This window comes from Heterodontus francisci, chromosome 8, assembly GCF_036365525.1.
Source record: "Heterodontus francisci isolate sHetFra1 chromosome 8, sHetFra1.hap1, whole genome shotgun sequence".
Lineage (NCBI taxonomy): Eukaryota > Metazoa > Chordata > Chondrichthyes > Heterodontiformes > Heterodontidae > Heterodontus > Heterodontus francisci.
Window position 1 is genome coordinate 34,830,027 of NC_090378.1, and position 20,735 is coordinate 34,850,761.

General features: G+C 42.5%; 1 protein-coding gene across 1 annotated transcript in view; it reads left to right on the forward strand.

Annotated features, from left to right (window-relative positions):
* rad54l (RAD54 like) overlaps positions 1–19,870 on the forward strand; it is a 56,754-nt gene extending 36,884 nt beyond the window's left edge. Inside the window, exons 15-18 of the mRNA XM_068036929.1 lie at positions 986–1,064; positions 11,609–11,788; positions 16,012–16,175; positions 17,311–19,870. Of these exons, the coding sequence (XP_067893030.1) occupies positions 986–1,064; positions 11,609–11,788; positions 16,012–16,175; positions 17,311–17,512 (625 nt within the window). The 3' untranslated portion in view covers positions 17,513–19,870. The remainder of the gene's footprint in view (positions 1–985; positions 1,065–11,608; positions 11,789–16,011; positions 16,176–17,310) is intronic.
* The last annotated feature ends 865 nt before the right edge of the window (positions 19,871–20,735 follow it).

Genomic DNA, 20,735 nt, shown 5'->3' on the forward strand with positions numbered 1-20,735 from the left:
GAACCTGATTGAGGTATACAAAATTATGAGGAGCATAGATAGGGTAGATAGGAAGAAACTTTTTCCCTTAGCGGAGGGGTCAATAACCAGGGGGCATAGATTTAAGGTAACGGGCAGGAGGTTTAGAGGGGATTTGAGGTAAATATTTTTCACCCAGAGGGTGGTTGGAACGCACTGCCTGAAGGGGTGGTAGAGGCAGGTACCCTCACAACGTTTAAGAAGTATTTAGATGAGCACTTGAAACACCATGGCATACAAGGCTACGGGCCAAGTGCGGGGAAATGGGATTAGGATAGGTGCTTGCTGGCCGGCATGGACACGATGGGCTGAAGGACCTGTTTCTGTGCTGTATAACTCTATTACTCTATGACTAAATAAAGTTATAACAAAAATAGAAGAGTGAATGGGGAAAAAGGTGGCAAGCAGAATATTTAAAAAAAACTAAAGAAAATACTGTTTGTAATTGTAATTTAGACATATTACCATAATGAAACTATTGCATCAATTGGTTTTATTACATTAGTAGGAGAGCGTGTTTCAACATTGTAATATTTGAGCTGAAACCTAATGGGATGCTGAAGCTGTCAACAATCTAAGGGTTGCATTTAAATAATTTATTTTGAGCGTAGCAGTAGAGGGGTGCACATGGCGAACAAGCAATAAGGGTGATGGAGACACAGAATCTGAAGTTGTATGCGTAATTTGATACATATTTTACTTCTAGATTACAGTTTTAGTTACTGGGAATTGTATATATTATACATATGTGCGTTATAAAAATAAGTGAGACTGAGAATGTCCTTCGATTCATTTCTGTTTCACGTAAGGTGCTTTTTTTCTTGCTGTACTTTACAGTTTACACTGCAGACTACGTTGATCCTGCAGTTAACCAAGATTGGCTGACTGTTCGTTTCTTGTTTAGTATTAGATAATGTTTATTTCTTCTTGAAGGAAGAATAACTTTGTAATGTTTTCTTTCTGTTAGATACCTTTATGTTAGATTGGATGGTACCATGACAGTGAAAAAGAGAGCCAAGATTGTGCAGCGTTTTAATAATCCCACAGTAAGTGACAGCACATGTCTTTGTGCAACACTTAATTGCCATGAAGTAATTCCTAATACCTCTGCATGGAGATAATGTGCCACTGGGCTTGAAATCTAAAGCAACAGTCATAGTCCCTCCAACATAATAGTAACAATAAATGAAGTTGCTCTATCTATATACACATATTTCATGTTTATGGGAACATGGTGGAGTAGCTGTCCATTGACACTTGGCAAGCCCCTGATATCCTTACTTGATGCTAACTACATATTTATCTAAGCTACAACCTGTTTCAGACTGGCCTGGCATAAAGGTTCAGTATTTATCACACCTTTCAGCTTTCTTGTATGGAGGTCTCCACATTAGTAAAATGAAGCTGCAGGTAGAAAGTACTGATATTTCTAAAATTAATTCAAGGTGAGCCAATTCCTGTAACATCCTTGCCACGTGGACACATTGAGACGGTGGATGCTAGCTTGCTTTATTTGCAATGAAATTGATGTTTTTTCTTTAATACAAGAATAAAGAAGCATAAACTTCATAGATTCAAAAAGCTGTGACATTTTGGATTTTTTTTTAGCAAGATTGATTTTGGTTGTTTTCATTGTGAGACAGCTCCTGCGGGCTTGTGATATGTTATCTAGTTAATTTCCTAAATAATTTATTGCTGGGTTCTCAAATGTAGCTGTGCTGAAAGGTTTGGAGAATCTAAATCAATGCTCTGTTATTTGGAAGGTGCTATCAATGCAGCAGTGTTTGGTCTTCCTCATAATCTGGACTGACTATATTAGTTTCAGCTGCCTGTATTTCCTTCAATTCTCTTACTGTCCTCGCACATCATTCCAAACTGCAGGAAATGGAGTGAGGGGGAGGAAATGTTGTCACGGTAAAGTTGAAAAAGGTATTGTAGAAGAAATGGGAGGAAAGATGGCATTGTATGAAACGAAATGGAAGAAAAGCAGTAACGGAAAAGAGAAGTGGAGAACGAGAATCTAAGTGGAGGAGGAGCAGGAAGAGAGGGACAAGTGGAGGAAGTATGAGAAAGATAAAGAGCATTACTTTTGAAGTGCTATCACTATTGTTTTATAGACAAATATGGCAGCCAATTTGCACACAGCAAAGCCCCACAAACAGCAAATCAGATAAATGACCAGGTAATTTGTTTTGGCTGTGGGACAACTTTTGGCCAGACTCAGGAAAACTCCCCTTCTGTTTGAATAACGCCATTAGATTGTTTACATCCACCAGACCTGGTTTAAAATCTCATCTAAAAGACAGTACCTCTGACAATGCAGTTTACTTACATTGCATATACAGCACAGAAACAGGCCGTTCGGCCCAACCAATCCATGCTGGTGTTTGTGCTCCACTTGAGCCTCCTCCCATCCTTCACCATCTAACTTTATCAACGTAACCCTCTTTTCACCTCAATCACTTACTGTGGTACCAAGTTCCACATTCTCACCACTCTCCGGGTAAAGAGATTTCTTCTGAATTCTGTATTGGATTTCTTGGTGACTATCTTACATTCTTCTTCTTTGGCCTCCTTGTCTCGGGAAACAATGGGTAAGCGCCTGGAGGTGGTCAGTGGGTTGTGGAGCAGCACCTGGAGTGGCCAAAAAGGCCAATACTAGAGTGACAGACTCTTCCACAGGTGCTGCAGAAAAAATTGGTTGTCGGCTGTTACACAGTTGGCTCTCCCATTGCGCTTCAATCCTTTTTCCTGCCAACTGCTAAGTTTCTTCGACTTGCCACACTTTAGCCCCGCCTTTATGGCTGCCCGCCAGCTCTGGCGATCGCTGGCAACTGACTCCCATGACTTGTGATCAATGTTACAGGACTTCATGTCGCGTTTGCAGACGTCTTTAAAGCGGAGACATGGACGGCCGTTAGGTCTGATACCAGTGGCGAGCTCGCCGTACAATGTGTCCTTGGGGATCCTGCCATCTTCCATGCGGCTCACATGGCCAAGCCACCTCAAGCGCCGCTGACTCAGAAGTGTGTATGAGCTGGGGATGTTGGCCGCCTCGAGGACTACTGTGTTGGAGATGCGGTCCTGCCACCTGATGCCAAGGATTCTCCGGAGGCAGCGAAGATGGAATGAATTGAGACGTCGCTCTTGGCTGACATACGTTGTCCAGGCCTCGCTGCCGTAGAGCAAGGTACTGAGGACACAAGCTTGATACACTCGGACTTTTGTGTTCCGTGTCAGTGCGCCATTTTCCCACACTCTCTTGGCCAGTCTGGACATAGCAGTGGAAGCCTTTCCCATGCACTTGTTGATTTCTGCATCGAGAGACAGGTTACGGTGATAGTTGAGCCTAAGTAGGTGAACTCTTGAACCACTTCCAGTGCGTGGTCGCCGATATTGATGGATGGAGCATTTCTGACGTCCTGTCCCATGATGTTCGTTTTCTTGAGGCTGATGGTTAGGCCAAATTTGTTGCAGGCAGCCGCAAACCTGTTGATGAGACTCTGCAGACACTCTTCAGTGTGAGATATTAATGCAGCATCGTCAGCAAAGAGGAGTTCCTTGATGAGGACTTTCCGTACTTTGGTCTTCGCTCTTAGGTGGGCAAGGTTGAACAACCTGCCACCTGATCTTGTGTGGAGGAAAATTCCTTCTTCTGAAGACTTGAACGCGTGTGAGAGCAGCAGGGAGAAGAAAATCCCAAACAGTGTAGGTGCGAGAACACAGCCCTGTTTCACGCCACTCAGGATAGGAAAGGGGTCTGATGAGGTGCCGCTATGCTGAATTGTGCCTTTCATATTGTCATGGAATGAGGTGATGATACTTAGTAACTTTGTGGACATCCGATCTTATGTAGTAGTCTGAAGAGACCACGTCTGCTGACGAGGTCAAAGGCTTTGGTGAGATCAATGAAAGCAACGTAGAGGGGCATCTGTTGTTCGTGGCATTTCTGCTGTAGCTGACGAAGGGTGAACAGCATGTCAATGGTCGATCTCTCTGCTCGAAAGCCACACTGTGCCTCAGGGTAGACACGCTCGGCCAGCTTCTGGAGCCTGTTTAAAGCGACTCGAGCGAAGACTTTCCCCAGTATGCTGAGCAGGGAGATTCCACGGTAGTTGTTGCAGTCACCGCGGTCACCTTTGTTTTCATAGAGGGTGATGATATTGGCATTGCGCATGTCCTGTAGTACTGCTCCCTCGTCCCAGCACAGTTAAAGCAGTTCATAGAGTGCTGAGAGTATGGCAGGCTTAGCACTCTTGATTATTTCAGGGGTAATGCCGGCCTTCCCAGGGGCTTTTCCGCTGGCTAGAGAATCAATGGCATCACTGAGATCCAATTTTGTTGGCTGTACGTCCAGCTCATCCATGACTGGCAGAGACTGGGCTGCAATGAGGGCGGTCTCAGTGACAACATTCTCCCTGGAGTACAGTTCTAGGCAGTGCTCAACCCAGCGGTCCATTTGCTTGCGTTGGTCAGCGATTGTGTCCCCTGATTTAGATTTGAGGGGGGGCAATCTTCTTGATGGTTGGCCCAAAAGCTCTCTTAATGCCATCATACATTCCTCTGATGTTTCCGGTGTCTGAGGCCAGCTGAATATGACTGTAGGTGTTGCCAGTAGTCATTTGTGCAGCACTTCTGGCTGTTTTAAGTGCTACGGATGTTAACTCGCTGGGGGCTTTTTTGTAGTTCAGCAGTGCAATGCGCTTAGCGGCTATGACAGGTTTCAGCTCTTCAAAATGAGATTGAAACCAGTCTGCATTCCGCTTCACACGTTTGCATTGGTGGTCATGGCTGACTCATAGATGGCGTCTCTGATGTGGGCCCACTTGGTCTCAGCATCCCCTGTGGGAGTGTTTTGAAGGGCTTTTTCAAGTGAATTTAGAAATTTTTGTAACAGCTGTGGATAAGAAATTCTGCTCGTGTTGATGCGCGGGTGGCCCTTCTGCTTGGAGCGATGCAGCTTCTTTGGTTTGAGTCTAACCTTGCTGCACACCAGGGAGTGGTCGGTGTCGCAGTCCGCACTGTGGAAGCTGCGTGTGATTTGAACACAGTTTAAGGAGGCTCGCCTTGTGACGATGAGGTCCAGCTGGTGCCAACGACGTGATCTTGGGTGCCTCCAAGAAACCTGGTGACAGGTTTTAGTGTGAAAGAACGAGTTGGTGATGCAGAGGTTATGATTGGTACACAACTCGAGCAGTCTCTGTCCATTCTCATTCATCCTTCCAATGCCATAGCGCCCAAGGCAGGAGGGCCATGAGTCATGGTCGGCCCCAACCCTGGCCACCAGTTAATGGGTACACTTTTTCCTTGTCTAAGTTATCTAGGCCTGTCATAATCTCTCCTCAATCTCCTTTGCTCCAGGGAGAACAACCCCTGCTTTTCCAACCTAAACTTGTAACTGAAATCCCCCATCCCTGGAGCCATTCTGGTAAATTTCCTCAGCACTCTCTCAAGGACTCTCCCATCCTTCCTAAAGTGTGGTGACCAGAACTGGATGCAGTACTCTAGTTGGGTCTAACCAGAGTTTTATAAAGGATCAGCATAACTTCCCTGCTTTTGTACTCTATGCCTCTATTTATGAGGCCCAAGATCCCATATGTTTTGCTAACCACTCTCAATATGTCCTGTCACCTTCAAAGATCAATGCACATACACCTCCAGGTCCCTCTTTTCCTGCACGCTCTTTAGAATTGCGCCATTAAGTCTATATTGCCTCACCCTGTCCCTTCTGCCAAAATGCATCACCTCATATTTGTCTGTATTAAATTCCATCTGCCACTTGTCTGCTGATTCTGCTAGTCTATCTTGTATCCTGTTGTAGGCAGGTTGTATCATTCTCACTGTTTGCCACTCCAAGTTTGGTATCATCAGCAAACTTTGAAATTTTACACTGTATTCCAAGATCCAAATCATTTATATATAACAAAAAGTGGCACAGTGGTTAGCACTGCAGCCTCACAGCTCCAGCGATCCGGGTTCAGTTCTGGGTACTGCCTGTGCGGAGTTTGAAAGTTCTCCCTGTGACCGCGTGGGTTTCCGCCGGGTGCTCTGGTTTCCTCCCACAGCCAAAGACTTGCAGGTTGATAGGTAAATTGGCCATTGTAAATTGCCCCTAGTATAGGTCGGTGGTAGGAGAATTGAGGTAAGGTGGGGATGTGGTAGGGAATATGGGATTAATGTAGGATTAGTATAAATGGGTGGTTGTTGTTCGGCACAGACTCGGTGGGCCGAAGGGCCTGTTTCAGTGCTGTATCTCTAAATAAATAAATAACATTTTAAAAAAGCAATGGTCCTAGCACTGGCCCTTGAACACCACTGTCTACCATGCTCCAGTCTGAAAAACAAGTGTTTACCATGGCTCAGTGTTTTCTGTCCTTAAGCCAATTTTTTATCCAGTTGGACACTGACCTTCCTATTCCATGAGCCTCACTTTGTTATCCAGCCTTTTATGTGGTACTTTACCATAGGCTTTCTTAAAATCCATATAAACAACATCCACCACATTCCCTTCATCAACCACTCTGTTATTTCATCAAAAAATTCAGTTAGCTTAGTCAAGCAAGATCTGCCTTTTACAGATCTGTGCTGGCTATGCTTAATTAATTCTAACCTCTCCCAGTGCGTGATGATGTTTTTCCCCCCGATTATTGTTTCTAAAACCTTACCCACCACTGATGTTAAACTAACTGCCCTGTGGTTGCTAGGACTGTCCTTAACCCTTTCTTGAATAAGGGTGTCACATTTGCCACTTTCCAGTCCTCTGGCACCTCTCCCATATCCAGGGAGGAGTGGAAGATTATGGCAAGCCCTTTATTATAAGAGGATTTGTGTATAAGAGTAAAGATGTCTTACTGCAATTATATAGAGCCTTGGTGAGACTGCACCTGGAGTATTGTGTGCAGTTTTAGTCTTCTTACCTTAAAGGGAGTGCAACAAGGTTCACCAAACAAATTCCTGAGGTGGAGGGATTGTCCAATGAGGAAGGATTAAATTGACTGGGTCTTTATTCTCTGGAGTTTAGAAGATTGAGAGGTATTCAAATATACAAAATTCTGACAGGGCTCAACAGGGTAGATGCAGGAGTGATGTTCCCCCTGGCTGGGGAGTACAGAACCAGAGGACACAGTCTCAGAATTAGGGTCAGGCCATTTAGGACTGAGATGAGGAGGAATATCTTCACTCAGAGGGTGGTGAATCTTTGGAATTCTCTGTCCCAGAGGGCTGTGGAGGTTCAGTCGTTGACTATGTTCAAGACTGAGAACAATCAATTTCTACATATGAAAAACATCAAGGGATAGTGCAGGAAAGTGGTGTTGAAGTAGAAGATCAGCTATGATCTCATTGTATGGCGAAGTAGGCTCGAAGGGCTATTTCTTATGTTCCGCTATCTCCACCTCCACTTCCTTTAGCAACCTGGGATGCAAACCATCCAGACCAGGGACTTACCTACCCTTTTCACTATGTCCCCCCACCTCAATTTTATCCTATCCATTGCCTTTACTCTCTCCGCTTCTACTGATATTTTGTCAGATTCCTCTCCCTTAGTAAAAACTGATACAAAGTACTCATTAAGTATTCTAGCCTGCCTCTAAGCATGTGTTACCCTGTTTGTTCCTAAGAGGCCCCATTTCCCCTCTTACTAGTTGTTTACTATTTACATGCCAGTAGAAGATTTTTGGGTTCCCTTTTATGTTGACTGTGATTCTATTCTCATATTCTCTCATTGCCAGTCTTACTTTCCTCTTCACCTCCCCTCTCAACCTATTGTATTTGGCCTGGTTCTCACTTGAATAATTCACTTGGCATGCGTCATACACCCTCTTTTTGTTTCATCATCATCTCTATCTCCCTCGTCATCCAGGAGCCCTGTTTTTGGTTCCCCTACCTTTCATCCTTGTTGGAATGTACCTAGCCTGTAACAAAACCATCTCCTCCTTAAAGAGAACCCATTGTTCCATTGCAGTTTTTCTTGTCAGTCTTTAGGTCTATTTTATCCTGGCTCGATTCCTTTTTAATATATTATAATTAGCCCTCTTCCCCATCTAGCCATTCTATCTTATCGTTCCCGCTTTTCTGCATTACGAGTATAAACCTTATGATATGATGATCACTCTTGTCCAAGTACTCCCCCACAGGCACTTGCTCCACTTGGCTCACCTCATTTCCCAGCACCAGATCCAGCAGTGCCTCCTTTCTAGTTGGGCTGAGAACATACTTATCAAAGAAGTACTCCTGAACATATAGAAATTCCTCCTCCTCCTCCTTTCCCTTTACTCTTTAAAAAAAAATTATCCCAATCGATATTTGGGTAATTAAAGTCCCTAATATCACCACTCTATAGTTCTTGCACATCTCTGTGATTTCCCTGCAGATTTGCTCCTCTCTCTCTCTCTCTCACTATTTGGAGGCCTATAGAATACCCCTAATTGCGTGATCATACCCTTTTTGCTTCTCAACCAAATGGATTCTGTCCTTGCCCCCTCAAGGACATTTTCCCCCCCTCCCCTTTCCAACACTACGATGTCTTCCCTAATCACTACTGCCACCCCACTTCCCTTTTTTCCTTTTTCTTTTCTGAACACTTCATATCCTTGTATATTAAGCACCCACTCAACAACATTTTTAAGACACGCTTCTGTTATTGCCACTACATCATATTCCTATACTGCTATTTGTACTTGTAGGTCAGCAACCTCATTCACTACACTTTGTGCGTTTACATACATGAATTGTAATCCTGTCTTTGCATTCCTCGTAGCCCTTCAGTGTGCTCCGATGGAACTACTCCCTTCTCTATTACTGTCCAACACTGTCACATAATGCACCTTATTCCTTTTTTCTACTTCGATATGCTGGTGCCCATACCCCTGCCAATTTAGTTCAAACCCTCCCCAACCACACTAGTGAGCCTCCCTGCGAGGAATCCTGTTGAGGTGCAACTGACCCTTTTGAATAGGTGCCTTCTTCCTCAGAACTGGTCCTAATGTCTCAAGAATCTGAAGCCCTCCCTCCTGCACCATGCTTCAAACCATGCGTTGATCCTCCCTATCTTCCTATCTCTACTCTTGCTTGCAAGTGGCACTGGGAGTAATCCAGAGATTGCTACCTTCGAGGTCCTACCCTTTAACTTTCTCCCTAGCTTCTGAAAATCTGACCGTTAGACCTCAATACCTGCCTTTGCTATGTTGTACCATAACTTCTGGTTCACTCCCTTGACCCTGCAGAATGTCCTTTACCCTGGTACCAGGAAGGCAACACACCATGACAGTTACAGACTCACCATGACAGTTACAGAAATGCCTGTCTGTCCCCTGATTATGGAATCTCCTATAACAACTGCATTTCTACACTTTGCTGCTCCCTTGCCTATTGGCTCCATGGTCTGGACTGCACTCCTTCAGAGTATCGTCACTCCCAGCAGTCTCCAATGCTGAGTATCTGTTTGAGAGTGGCACACACCCTGAAGACTCCTGCACCTCCTGCCTCTTACTAGTCTTCCGGATGGCCACCCATCTCTGCACTCTTACTGCATGTGCAGTGACCACCTCCTGCTCCCTGATGCTCCATAGTGATTCCAACTGCCCCTCAAGCTCGGAAATTGTGAGCTCAAGCTGAAGCAGCTGGAGACACTTCCTATGCATGTGGTCACCCAAGACAAGTGAAGTGTCCTGAAGTTCCCACATGGCGCAGGAACTGCAAGCAACAGGTCGCAGCTGCCCATCCATGATCTAAAAAAAACCTCTATTCCCTCTTTTAGAATCTATTTGGAACCTTGTTTAAACTATTGATTTTAATTAATGCCTCTAGACCTGCTTTATGTTACTACTCCCTGTTATACTCACCCTAATTGAGGTTATTAATTTCCCGGCTCCGAATTGGAAAGAATGCCCTAGTTTAGGGAGAAAAAAAGGGAAATACTCTCCAACCAATCACTTACCCACTTTCCTGTGTCGTCACACTTTGGTTTTTTTTTCAAACGTGGTGGGTCCTCTCTGAACCCTCCCCAGAGCCTCCCCTATCCTCCCCATTGGCCTTGCTGTGCCCTTCCTTTCTGGGTCACTCCTTTATCCTCCCTGCCACTCTCGCTGTGCTCTTGCTCTCCGGGCGATCTCCATATCCTTTTTATAATATGGTGTAGTACTGCATTGAAATGTTATGCTAGATTATGTGTTCAAATCTTGGGCTTGAATTCAGAGTTTTGAATCAGAGAGGCAAGAATGCTATCATTGAAACCAGAGTGTGGAAGAGGGAGGGAGAAGTGGATGGAGCGAGAAGGAAATGGAGAACAAGCAGCAAGCACGAAGAAGTGGAGCAGAGAAATTTCTTTTTCATAACTCTGCCATATTCTTAGCGAGGGGAATACAAGAGACTGAATATTTTAGTGGGACCTGGGCTACCAACATTATAACTACTTTGCTATTGCATTTTGTAATTAAAATTTCTCTCACTGATGGGGCGGGGGAAGAAAAATGGCAAGTAGCTGCCTCTTGGAAATCTTGATTCCCTGTAGTCTTTTGCCATTTCTTATCTTCACACATTGTACTAACTAATTAGAAAAATTATCAGGACAAATTGAGCTCAGCCTGTGCTAAAACAAATGATATCTGCTGACACTTTTTTTGAACATGAACTTGCTTTCATTACCCTCTCCCTACTATGATTCTCCCTGTTGTAACAGATTACTGATTCTACCTACCTTTGTGTGATTTTTCATCATTAGAAAGGTCAACTTATGCCACATGAATTATAATAAACCTCTTGAATGTAAACAATGATTTTATATAAGGTTTCCTCACATTTAATTCTTTTCAAAATCTCTCCATATAAAATGTACATCAATTCCAGCTGTATACAATCGTTTTGTAAAGTGGATTTTTACCTCCATCCCAACTGAGTTATCCCAGCCAAAATGGTAGTGAAACTTTTCCATTCTCATTGTATATTTCTCAATAATAGTATTTTATAAAATACTATTTGGGGCGGCGCAGTGGTTAGCACCACAGCCTCACAGCTCCAGGGACCCGGGTTCAATTCTGGGTACTGCCTGTGCGGAGTTTGCAAGTTCTCCCTGTGACCACGTGGGTTTTCGCCGGGTGCTCCGGTTTCCTCCCACTGCCAAAGACTTGCAGGTGATAGGTAAATTGGCTGTTGTAAATTGCCCCTAGTGTAGGTAGGTGGTAGGGAATATGGGATTACTGTAGGGTTAGTATAAATGGGTGGTTGTTGGTCGGCACAGACTCGATGGGCCGAAGGGCCTGTTTCAGTGCTGTATCTCTAAATTTAAAAAAAAATAAAATAAACTTAAAAAAATGTGAAACATAACTAAATACTGCTGTCTAGTTCAAATAATTATGCAGCTAGCTTTCCTTGCTTGAATTTGATTCATATGAAGGGTTCACCTGAAATGTTAACCCATCCTGAAGTTTTACATTCTGGCCATTTCTTGGCCAGTTGAGAAGGTCTCCTAATATCTTTAAATGATGCTCCTTGATTAGTTAGGAAAGCCATGAATATTTATAATTCAATTTTATAATTGTCATTGCATTTGAAGATGGGTGTTCTGAGGATTTCATTATTAATTTCTTTATAGAATCCTGAATTTATCTTCATGCTGAGTAGCAAAGCTGGTGGGTGTGGCTTGAATCTGATTGGTGCAAACCGGTTAGTCATGTTTGATCCAGACTGGAATCCAGCTAACGATGAGCAAGCGATGGCTCGTATATGGCGAGATGGTCAGAAGAAAATTTGCTACATCTACAGGCTTTTGTCGGTAAGAATCTGCTTTGTTATAGTTGCTGTTATGACCTCAGTTGAGACCGTTGACTATAAAACGAGATATGAACTTCCCAGACTGATTAAAGAATTACATGACAAGATTTCATGTTTTAAGATCTTTACTATAACAACCCTAAACTAAAAAAAATCAACATTAGCTAAACAGTAATTGATAGGGAGCAAAGAAACTAAATTACAGAGAAAGCTATACTATTAACACACTCGAAAACCCACACCACATTTATACATTACAAAAAGGTATCCTTGCAGTTAAAAGTCTCAAGCTCCTCCCAGTTGCAATGGGTTGGATCTGCCAGTATCCTCTTCGCTCACTGCTTCCAAGCACACTCAACTGGTCCTCTGTTAATAAGGCAATCTGTGGGGACCCTGTTGGTCTTTTCTGCTCCGCAAACCTCAAGCCTTCGAACCAGGTTCAAATCCTAGCAGCCTTTTGCTGTATCATTGTTCTAAGAGCAGTTGTTTTCCCTCTCCCTCTTCTGAGGCTGTCCCTGTGTGAATCTGAGTTCTTTTTGCCTTCAGTCTGGTTCAGTAAATATACCGAGTCGGATGTGTAGGTAAAATCAATTACTTTATTTGCGCAGTCGCCAGCGGACTTACTCTGAGAACAGCGGCACTGACTCCACCAGAGTCTGTCGGGTCCCCCCCCAGAGTAAGTGAAGTTTGTGATACAGGTACTACTGTTTATACATTAAGATTCATGCTACACCTCCTTGTTTAACCAATCAGTGCGATACAATTCAACTTCACCCACGTGGTGACATGCAGTACATCTGTTACTGAGGTTACAATACACTCCATTCTCAATACATACTTGTTACTAATAAAATATTGTTTTGTACCAGCAAGATAAAACAAAGCGGATAAGCAAGCTAATTAACAAGAGCATAGGAATCATCAATAACCATGCTGGTCTCACTCCCTACATGGATCATGAGTCTGTCTCTACCCTGTGACAAGTAATTGCGGCGCAGCCTGCTATCTCTATTAGGTTTACATTCCTGAGTGTTTCGTGCCGTCTGCAGCAACATCAAGTAGTGGCAGTTCACGAAGATAAGAGGGGCCTAGCACTCCTTATCACTCACACAGGGATGGACATCATTTGATTCATATGAGTCCATCTACTTCAAACCACAGGGAGTCACACACTCAGGCCATAAAGAACAGATGTCTTTGCAATTACCAGTGTCGGCTAGTCTTTACTGTCTCACACGCTCTGCCTTTACTTTTAACTATTTCATTGTGGTTTCTGCCACTTAAAATCAAAGCTCAGCAAAGCTACTATTCCTAACTTGGCTATATTTCCCATTAAGCATAGTGCCATGCCTTTCTGCTCACTTCCACACCTGCTCGTCTTTATGTCTTCCTTCCAGATTACAGACCTAGGAAAGCCTGTTGAATTTATCCAGAATCAAAAGTCAATATTCAGAGTCCATAAGTCTGTTCATAGCAAAACCACCAGGGCTTTCCTTTGTTTCCAGGTGTCAGCAATTGCAACTCGAATTTGCATTTTTAGAGCTCCTGGCTCCTTGTTTACAATTTGAGAGTCTTGGAGAGCGAATTCTATTGTCACTCAGGTGTTAGAACCTTGCAGTATGCTTTCAAAAGGGTCTTTGATCTTGATTCCTTGTGTTCATGGTAACCAAGACCCCTGGCTTGTCTCTGGGCAGACTTGGTGTGAGGTCACATGTCTCTTCCGACAGCATTAAAGATCACAGATTTTAAAACATAATCATACTAAGTCCAGCATTCATAACACAGAATCTCTCTCAATTCTAAAATGCTGGAAATAAATTGAAGGCAATAATCCAGTTAAGTAGTTTGTATCATCTGCTAAATCAGGAGAGGGAAGCTTCAGCAATTTATGATGCCCCTAAATCTAGATTTTGGATTTGTGGTTTTAGACATTTTTTTGCTTTATAATAGCTGTAATTCCTACATCAGTCTGTAAATTAAGTCTCACAATTGTTGATTGCAAAATTGAGCGGTTCAATTGTGGGCTGTTTCTGCTTTTTCACTCTCCAGTCAGCCAAAATATGCCTTTGAAAAATGGGCATTTTTCATGTTATTACATTCTTGAGATCAATTCTTTTTCAGAATGTCCTGAAGTGGTAATGTCCTGGGGTTGAGATGACAAATCACAGAGCTTAGTGCTTTCTATTGCCCATAACCTAAGCCGCACCAATTCCTGCTCACCCATCACGCTTGTCCTTGCTGACTTACAGTGGCTCCCGGCCTCTAATGCTTCCAATTTAATATTCTCATTTGTGTTTAAATGACATCATGGCCTCACTCTTCCTTTGTAATATCCTCCAAGACTACAGCTTCGCAGGACTCTGCACTCCTATGGTTCTGGCCTCTTGTTCATCATTCCCTCACCCTACCACTGACGGCTGTGCCTTAAGCAATCTAGATCATAGCCTATGGAATTTCCTCCCTAAACCTCTCCACCTTGCCATTTCCCTGTACTTTTAAATTTCTCCTTAACATCCACTTTGGGCAATCTCACCTATTCTAATGTCTCCTCCTTTGGCTCCATTTAGGGATTTTATGTCTGTGTCGCAGCTTGGGACTTTTTTCAATGTTAAAGGCACTATATGAATGCGAGTTGTAATGTTCTACATATAACAAAGCAGCTGATGCGGCTTAAAGCCTTTCGTTTTCTGTGTAGTGATTAAAATACAACGGTATTTTTAAAAAAAATAAAGATTCTATTTCACTCTTGATGGGGGCAATATTTCACTGGACTGTTAATTATTCTTCGCTATTCTGAATAGAAGTTTGGGACAAAGATTAACAGATTTGATGTAAATCAGAGGCCAATGTGTGCTTGTTCGGTCTTTTGAGCTTCTTTAATCTTCTTACTTTATATTTTGGCTTTCTTAGATCTCTCTCTCATGGGTGAGTCCCAACTCCCCATACATTTTTAACAATGTCTATTCTTGCCTTCAGATCTAGGTACATTTTTGTTAACGCGCCTAAGGGGGAAAACAGCAAACTTGGTAATTGCTATTGGGTATTGGACTTTAGTATGCCTGCAGAAGATCTCACTTCACTCTCTGAAAGCAGTACAGCATCACATCAGACCTCTGTTTATTCACTTGATACTTAAACTTAAAAAGAAATAATCTGATACAATAGATATATATTTACAGTAGTTTTATCTAATTTCTCAGATGAAATCAGATGATTCAACACTAACTTATTTTACAAGTAATGTTTAGAAATATAGTCCTTTTCTTGAAATATTTCTGACTCGGGAGTCAGCTAGTCTACCTCAAATGTTTTCCAATGAAATGTGCAATTGGTTCAACTACCTTCTGAGCATTCAACTTGATGAACGGATCACTTAAATAACTTTTCACAAGTTGCCATAGCTTATTTGGATTTTTCAGAACAAACAGGATTCAAAATAATTGTCATGTATTTAAACAAATAAATAATACTTATCTATATTTGTTCAATTGGCCTAGTCTCAATCCTACATTCAAGTGTCAGGTTGGAAGATTGTGGGTTCAAGCCTCACTCCAGGATTTAAGTACATAATCTAAACTAACACGTCAACACCCTACTGAGAGAGTGGTATATTGTAAATTGATTTTTTTGAGTGAAGTCAGGCCATTTATCTCAGTTGCTATTTGTGGAACTTTACTGTGCACTATTGGCTGCTATGTTTGCACATATAGCAACAGTGACTGCACTTCAGAAGTAATCCATAGTTATGAAGCACTTTTAGTCACCCTGAAGATGTGATGAGGTGCTATCTAATTCCATTTCTTTTTCTTTAGAACATTTTTAGGAGTGCCATTAGCAGGTACTCTGACACTACAGCATTGATTCCTCATTTTGCAAAGCAGTGTTTTAGATGTAGGACAAGGGAAAATATGGCGACCCCCTTAATAAGCTTTGAACTTTACTTTGTAGTTTCTGGCAAAGAAAATATTTGAGCTGAGCCTTATTTATATGTTTAATTTTGAGGAAGTTGTTTTTGATCAAACGCAGTGTCCTATCAGATGTTAATGCGGTCTAGTTTCAACCATTATGAAAAATGATGGCTTAGTAGAGACTCAGGACTCAAGTAAATAATTGTGTGAAGAGCTTTGAGAGATTATGATGTGATAATGCACTATGTAAATGGAAATAATGTATTAACTGGGGCCAAAGATTATTTTATTATAACAGTATCCTGTGATGTTTCAGACCGGGACAATCGAGGAGAAGATTTTCCAGCGTCAGACTCATAAGAAGGCACTGAGTAGCTGTGTAGTGGATGAGGAACAAGATGTTGAACGACATTTCTCCCTTGGAGAACTTAAAGAGCTCTTTACGCTAAATGAGAGCACAGCCAGCGACACGCACGACAGGTAACTATTATAATTGGATCAATTTAACCGCTAACCTGAGCAGCAGCTACTTTCAAATGTACAAATTCAAGAAATCTTAGTGGTGTAAGGGGTTGGTGTAGAGGCAAGGTATGGGTTGATGTGAACCTGTTCTCTTGATAGTTAAGTTCATGGGATATATGAAGAATAAATGCTTGTGACACAAAGCTTCCGATAGGAAGAGAGGGAAATAAAGATCTGATATTTTGGGTGGCACAGTGGTGCAGTGATTAGCACCGCAGCCTCACAGCTCCAGCGACCTGGGTTCAGTTCTGGGTACGGCCTGTGCGGAGTTCGCAAGTTCTCCCTGTGACCGCGTGGGTTTCCGCCGGGTGCTCCGGTTTCCTCCCACAGCCAAAGACTTGCAGGTTGATAGGTAAATTGGCCATTGTAAATTGCCCCTAGTATAGGTCGGTGGTAGGAGAATTGAGGTAAGGTGGGGATGTGGTAGGGAATATGGGATTAATGTAGGATTAGTATAAATGGGTGGTTGATGGTCGGCACAGACTCGTGGGCTGAAGGGCCTGTTTCAGTGCTGTATCTGTCTATGTCTATGACTTATCCAAAAAGGCACTTGAGAATAGGGAAATAGTGCACACTAGGAGAGGGGGAAGATGAGCTAATAAAGAAGGAAGTGTAAAGCACAGATGGGGGTTTCAATGTACTTTTATTTTTCTTCTCTTAATATCCCTGTACCACATTGTTGTTCCTGACAATGAAAACGGCTGCCAAGCTTCCCAGCTCCAAGAGAGGTGTGTTAGCAATTCAGAGTGGCTTTATTTTTTTCCCCTTCCCCGACTATGGGGAAATGACACTCTGAAGATTGGTTGATGCCTGTTCTGTATTCATCAGGGGATCCTCAAATCATAGTTGAATCTGTAGCCTTCAGGGCAGAGCATTGTCATAAGACACTGAAATCAGATGGAGAACTGAAGTCAGCTGACCAGTTAAAGGACTAAACTGTGACTTGTCAATCATTCTCTAATTGAAAATAATGTTGTCTATCATTTCCTGAATTAATAAAACTGCAATGGTTTTGTAAATCTCTGTACGTTTATTAGTTGTCTATATCTGAAGCTTACTGTAATGTGACCAACCACCTGTTTCCTTTTTGCAGGTTGAAATGTCGCCGATGTGTGAATGGACACCAGGTGCGCTGTCCTCCTGAAGACTCAGATTGTACATCTGATCTCTCCCAGTGGAATCACTGTGCAGATAAACGTGGACTGCAAGACATGGTCCTTCAGTCTGCTTGGGATGCTGCAGTCTCCTTTGTGTTTCATCACCACTCTCATGAGGAACAGCGTGGAGTTATCTGAGATGGCCAATTGCACATGCAAAATTGTAGTGAAGAAAGACTTGTCATTAGTCGGCAGTGCATGAAATGGATTTTATGACTCTGCAAGGTCCGATTGCAATGCAGACCCAACAGTGTTGTGCTTTCAGTGGAGTCCCTCAGCTTCATTACGGAATGTGAATAAGCATCAGCAGGCTCCCTCAGTCCACCTTGACTTCAGTTGATATTATTTGCACATTGAAGCTCTGCTGTATACATGGTTAAAATATTCATAACTATCCCTGGAAGCTCTTGGATGATGTATCATTTTCATATAAAATACACCTGAGACTTTATGTGGAACATGAAGGACCGGACAGCATATTATGCAGAGGAGTTTTAAGATCTATTCTGTGAATGGGGGAAGGGTATTTTTCTGAACTATATTTTTGTATATATTGCACAAGACATTAGGAAATTCTAAGTTGCAGGAGGAAATCAGTGGTACTAAAGTGTAAGTACATTGTTTTAAGTTCCACTTTTTTGAGAAATTTCTGGCTTGAAAATTCAGACAATTTGAGGATGTAATACCATCTTCCCTGTCTGTCATCTCTGATACCCTCAAAACCCCAATTTATATATTTTTCTGACTCCTGAAGACCATGCATTTTTAAGCCAGGTAAGTACTACTGAACAATGATGGTCGGTTTGTGCCTATTATTGAGAGACTGGCCCCTGGAAAATGTACATTTTCTTTGTTCAATAGTAAATGCTTTCCACTTATATTTTTAATGGAGATGCTGTTTTTCATTTTTTTTGCTTCTGACTTAAAACACCATATATCTGTTCTCAGTTAAAATACCTTTGGTCAATTGCTCTATTACAATTACACCACATTTTCACAATTACACCTAGAAATTGTGCCCCATCTCAGTGATCTAGGAAGGCAAATCTACAGCACTCAGCTCACCACCACTTTCACAAAGGCAATAAAATGCTGGCCTTGGCACTGATACCCACATCCCAGGGATGAATAAAAATCAATTCTGGCCTCAACCAATGCCCACACATGTAGTTTCCAGCAGAAGTCACTGGATAGAAATGCAGAGCGGGAACTGTCTCTAATCCAGGTTGGATTATATCCCGACCAGGATCAAACATGGTGGTCTCCATTTTTATTGCTTACTACCACACTGAGTGGTGCATTTATGCACTGAGGTAATGGGGCACTCTGATGCCTCGGTTTGAATCTACCTTAGACTAATGAAACAAACTGGAGGATCCTTTCATATTCAAACATGAATTATGCTTAGAGTAATCTTAATATAAACCTGATTTATAGTGTACCACAACAGAGGCTGCTGCGGGAAAAAAAAAACTTTGCATCAGTAGGAAATGCCTGTACAAGAATGGGGCAGAATGATGGTAGCTCTACTGGTTTATAACAGGGAATCATATTACATTCTCTAGTATTGGTTGCTCTTAACTCATTGCTTCCAAATTTGTTTTCCATAGAATGGAGGAACAAATGAAACGAACAGTTGAGAGAGGATACCTGATGGGGTTGAGGATATGGGAACGGGTTGAGACTGAGTACACATGGAATACACGTGTACCAGAAATTTCCTTACCTGAATTAAACTTTGAAAAAAGGGAAAAAAAGAACTGATAAAAGGTGACTGCTAGCAACTAAAATAGCCACCACAATTTGCATCAAAATACCCGACATTCCAATGTATTGAGATGGAGACGTAAGGCCTGGTCAGTCTCCATCCAGAACAATGGCCTGGAGAATTTTGAGTGGGCTACCTGTCCTGCCTTCATTATAAGACATTAAAGGCAATCTTAGAACATTAGCACTGGTGGAGTCGGGCCACTTAAAGGGGTAATCACTGGAACAACAGGACCTTGAGAGAGATTAGAATTCTTGGACATGATCTAATTAAGTTGCAAGAGAGAGAATACACTGGACCATAATCTGACAGACTCACTATCTGTGTGAAACTAGCTGCTCTTACTCTCTGCAGGCAGACAAGCACCTGAGACTGACAGGTAAAGGACTCAAGTGGGGTCGGTTTCTCTCTTTCTCCAGGCCACCTTGCAAGTTCGAACCCTGCCTGCTGGTTGTAACCATCCAAGCCCATCATTGCTGCAGACAGAAACCCTGTGAAGAAAACCATCTGCATCACTGTCTCCAGGAAAACCCTGAACCAGTTGGCTGTAAGACAACTGAGTTACCAAACTCCACAGACTGTTTGTTTTTTTTTTTGCTTACGGACTCTAATCCAACCAATCTATTCTTCTCCACTCTGTAACCTATTTGTGCATGTAATTTGTGTGTGTGTGTGGAAGTCGGAGCATAGTTTATTATTTTACTTGTATCTGTTTTAAGTACAATAAAACTAACCTCTCGTTTAAACTCAAGAAAACCTGTCCAATTGGTTTTTATGATCATAGCACCTAAATGGTTAAACACTCACTGAATTGGCAAGCATATCCACCTTTTAAAGAGAAATGGGCGACACAGTGGCGCAGTGGTTAGCACCGCAGCCTCATAGCTCCAGCGACCGGGGTTCAATTCTGGGTACTGCCTCTGTGGAGTTTGCAAGTTCTCCCTGTGCCTGCGTGGGTTTTCGCCGGGTACTCCGGTTTCCTCCCACCACCAAAGACTTGCAGGTTGATAGGTAAATTGGCCATTATAAATTGCCCCTAGTATAGGTAGGTGGTAGGGGAATATAGGGACCGGTGAAGATGTGGTAGGAATATGGGATTAGTGTAGGATTAGTATAAATGGGTGGTTGATGGTCGGCACAGACTCGGTGGGCCGAAGGGCCTATTTCAGTGCTGTATCTCTAAATAAATAAATAAAAATAAAATAAACTCCATTGTGGTCAAACAAGGAAAGGGACAAGAGGGGAGCCTTTTGACGACTCCTCACCTGATCGTAACATTCTCCTGATTGTTGTAATTCAGCAGTCACACATTTTATCTGGCATATCCATGATTTCTGCTAGTTAAGGTGGCCGATTGGGAGAATCCCTGAAGAAAATCCTGGCAAAGATGAGCAATATTTGGGTTGTATGAATGATATGCAGTTGAATCAGCAACGATCATACTATGATTGAATTTTACATTCAGTTTGAGGGAGAGAAGAGTGGGTCCAAGACTAGTATTTTAAACTTAAATAATGGCAATTATGAGGGTATGAAAGCAGAGCTAGCTAAAGTGAACTGGCAAATCAGGTTAAGCGATAGGTCAATAGAGAT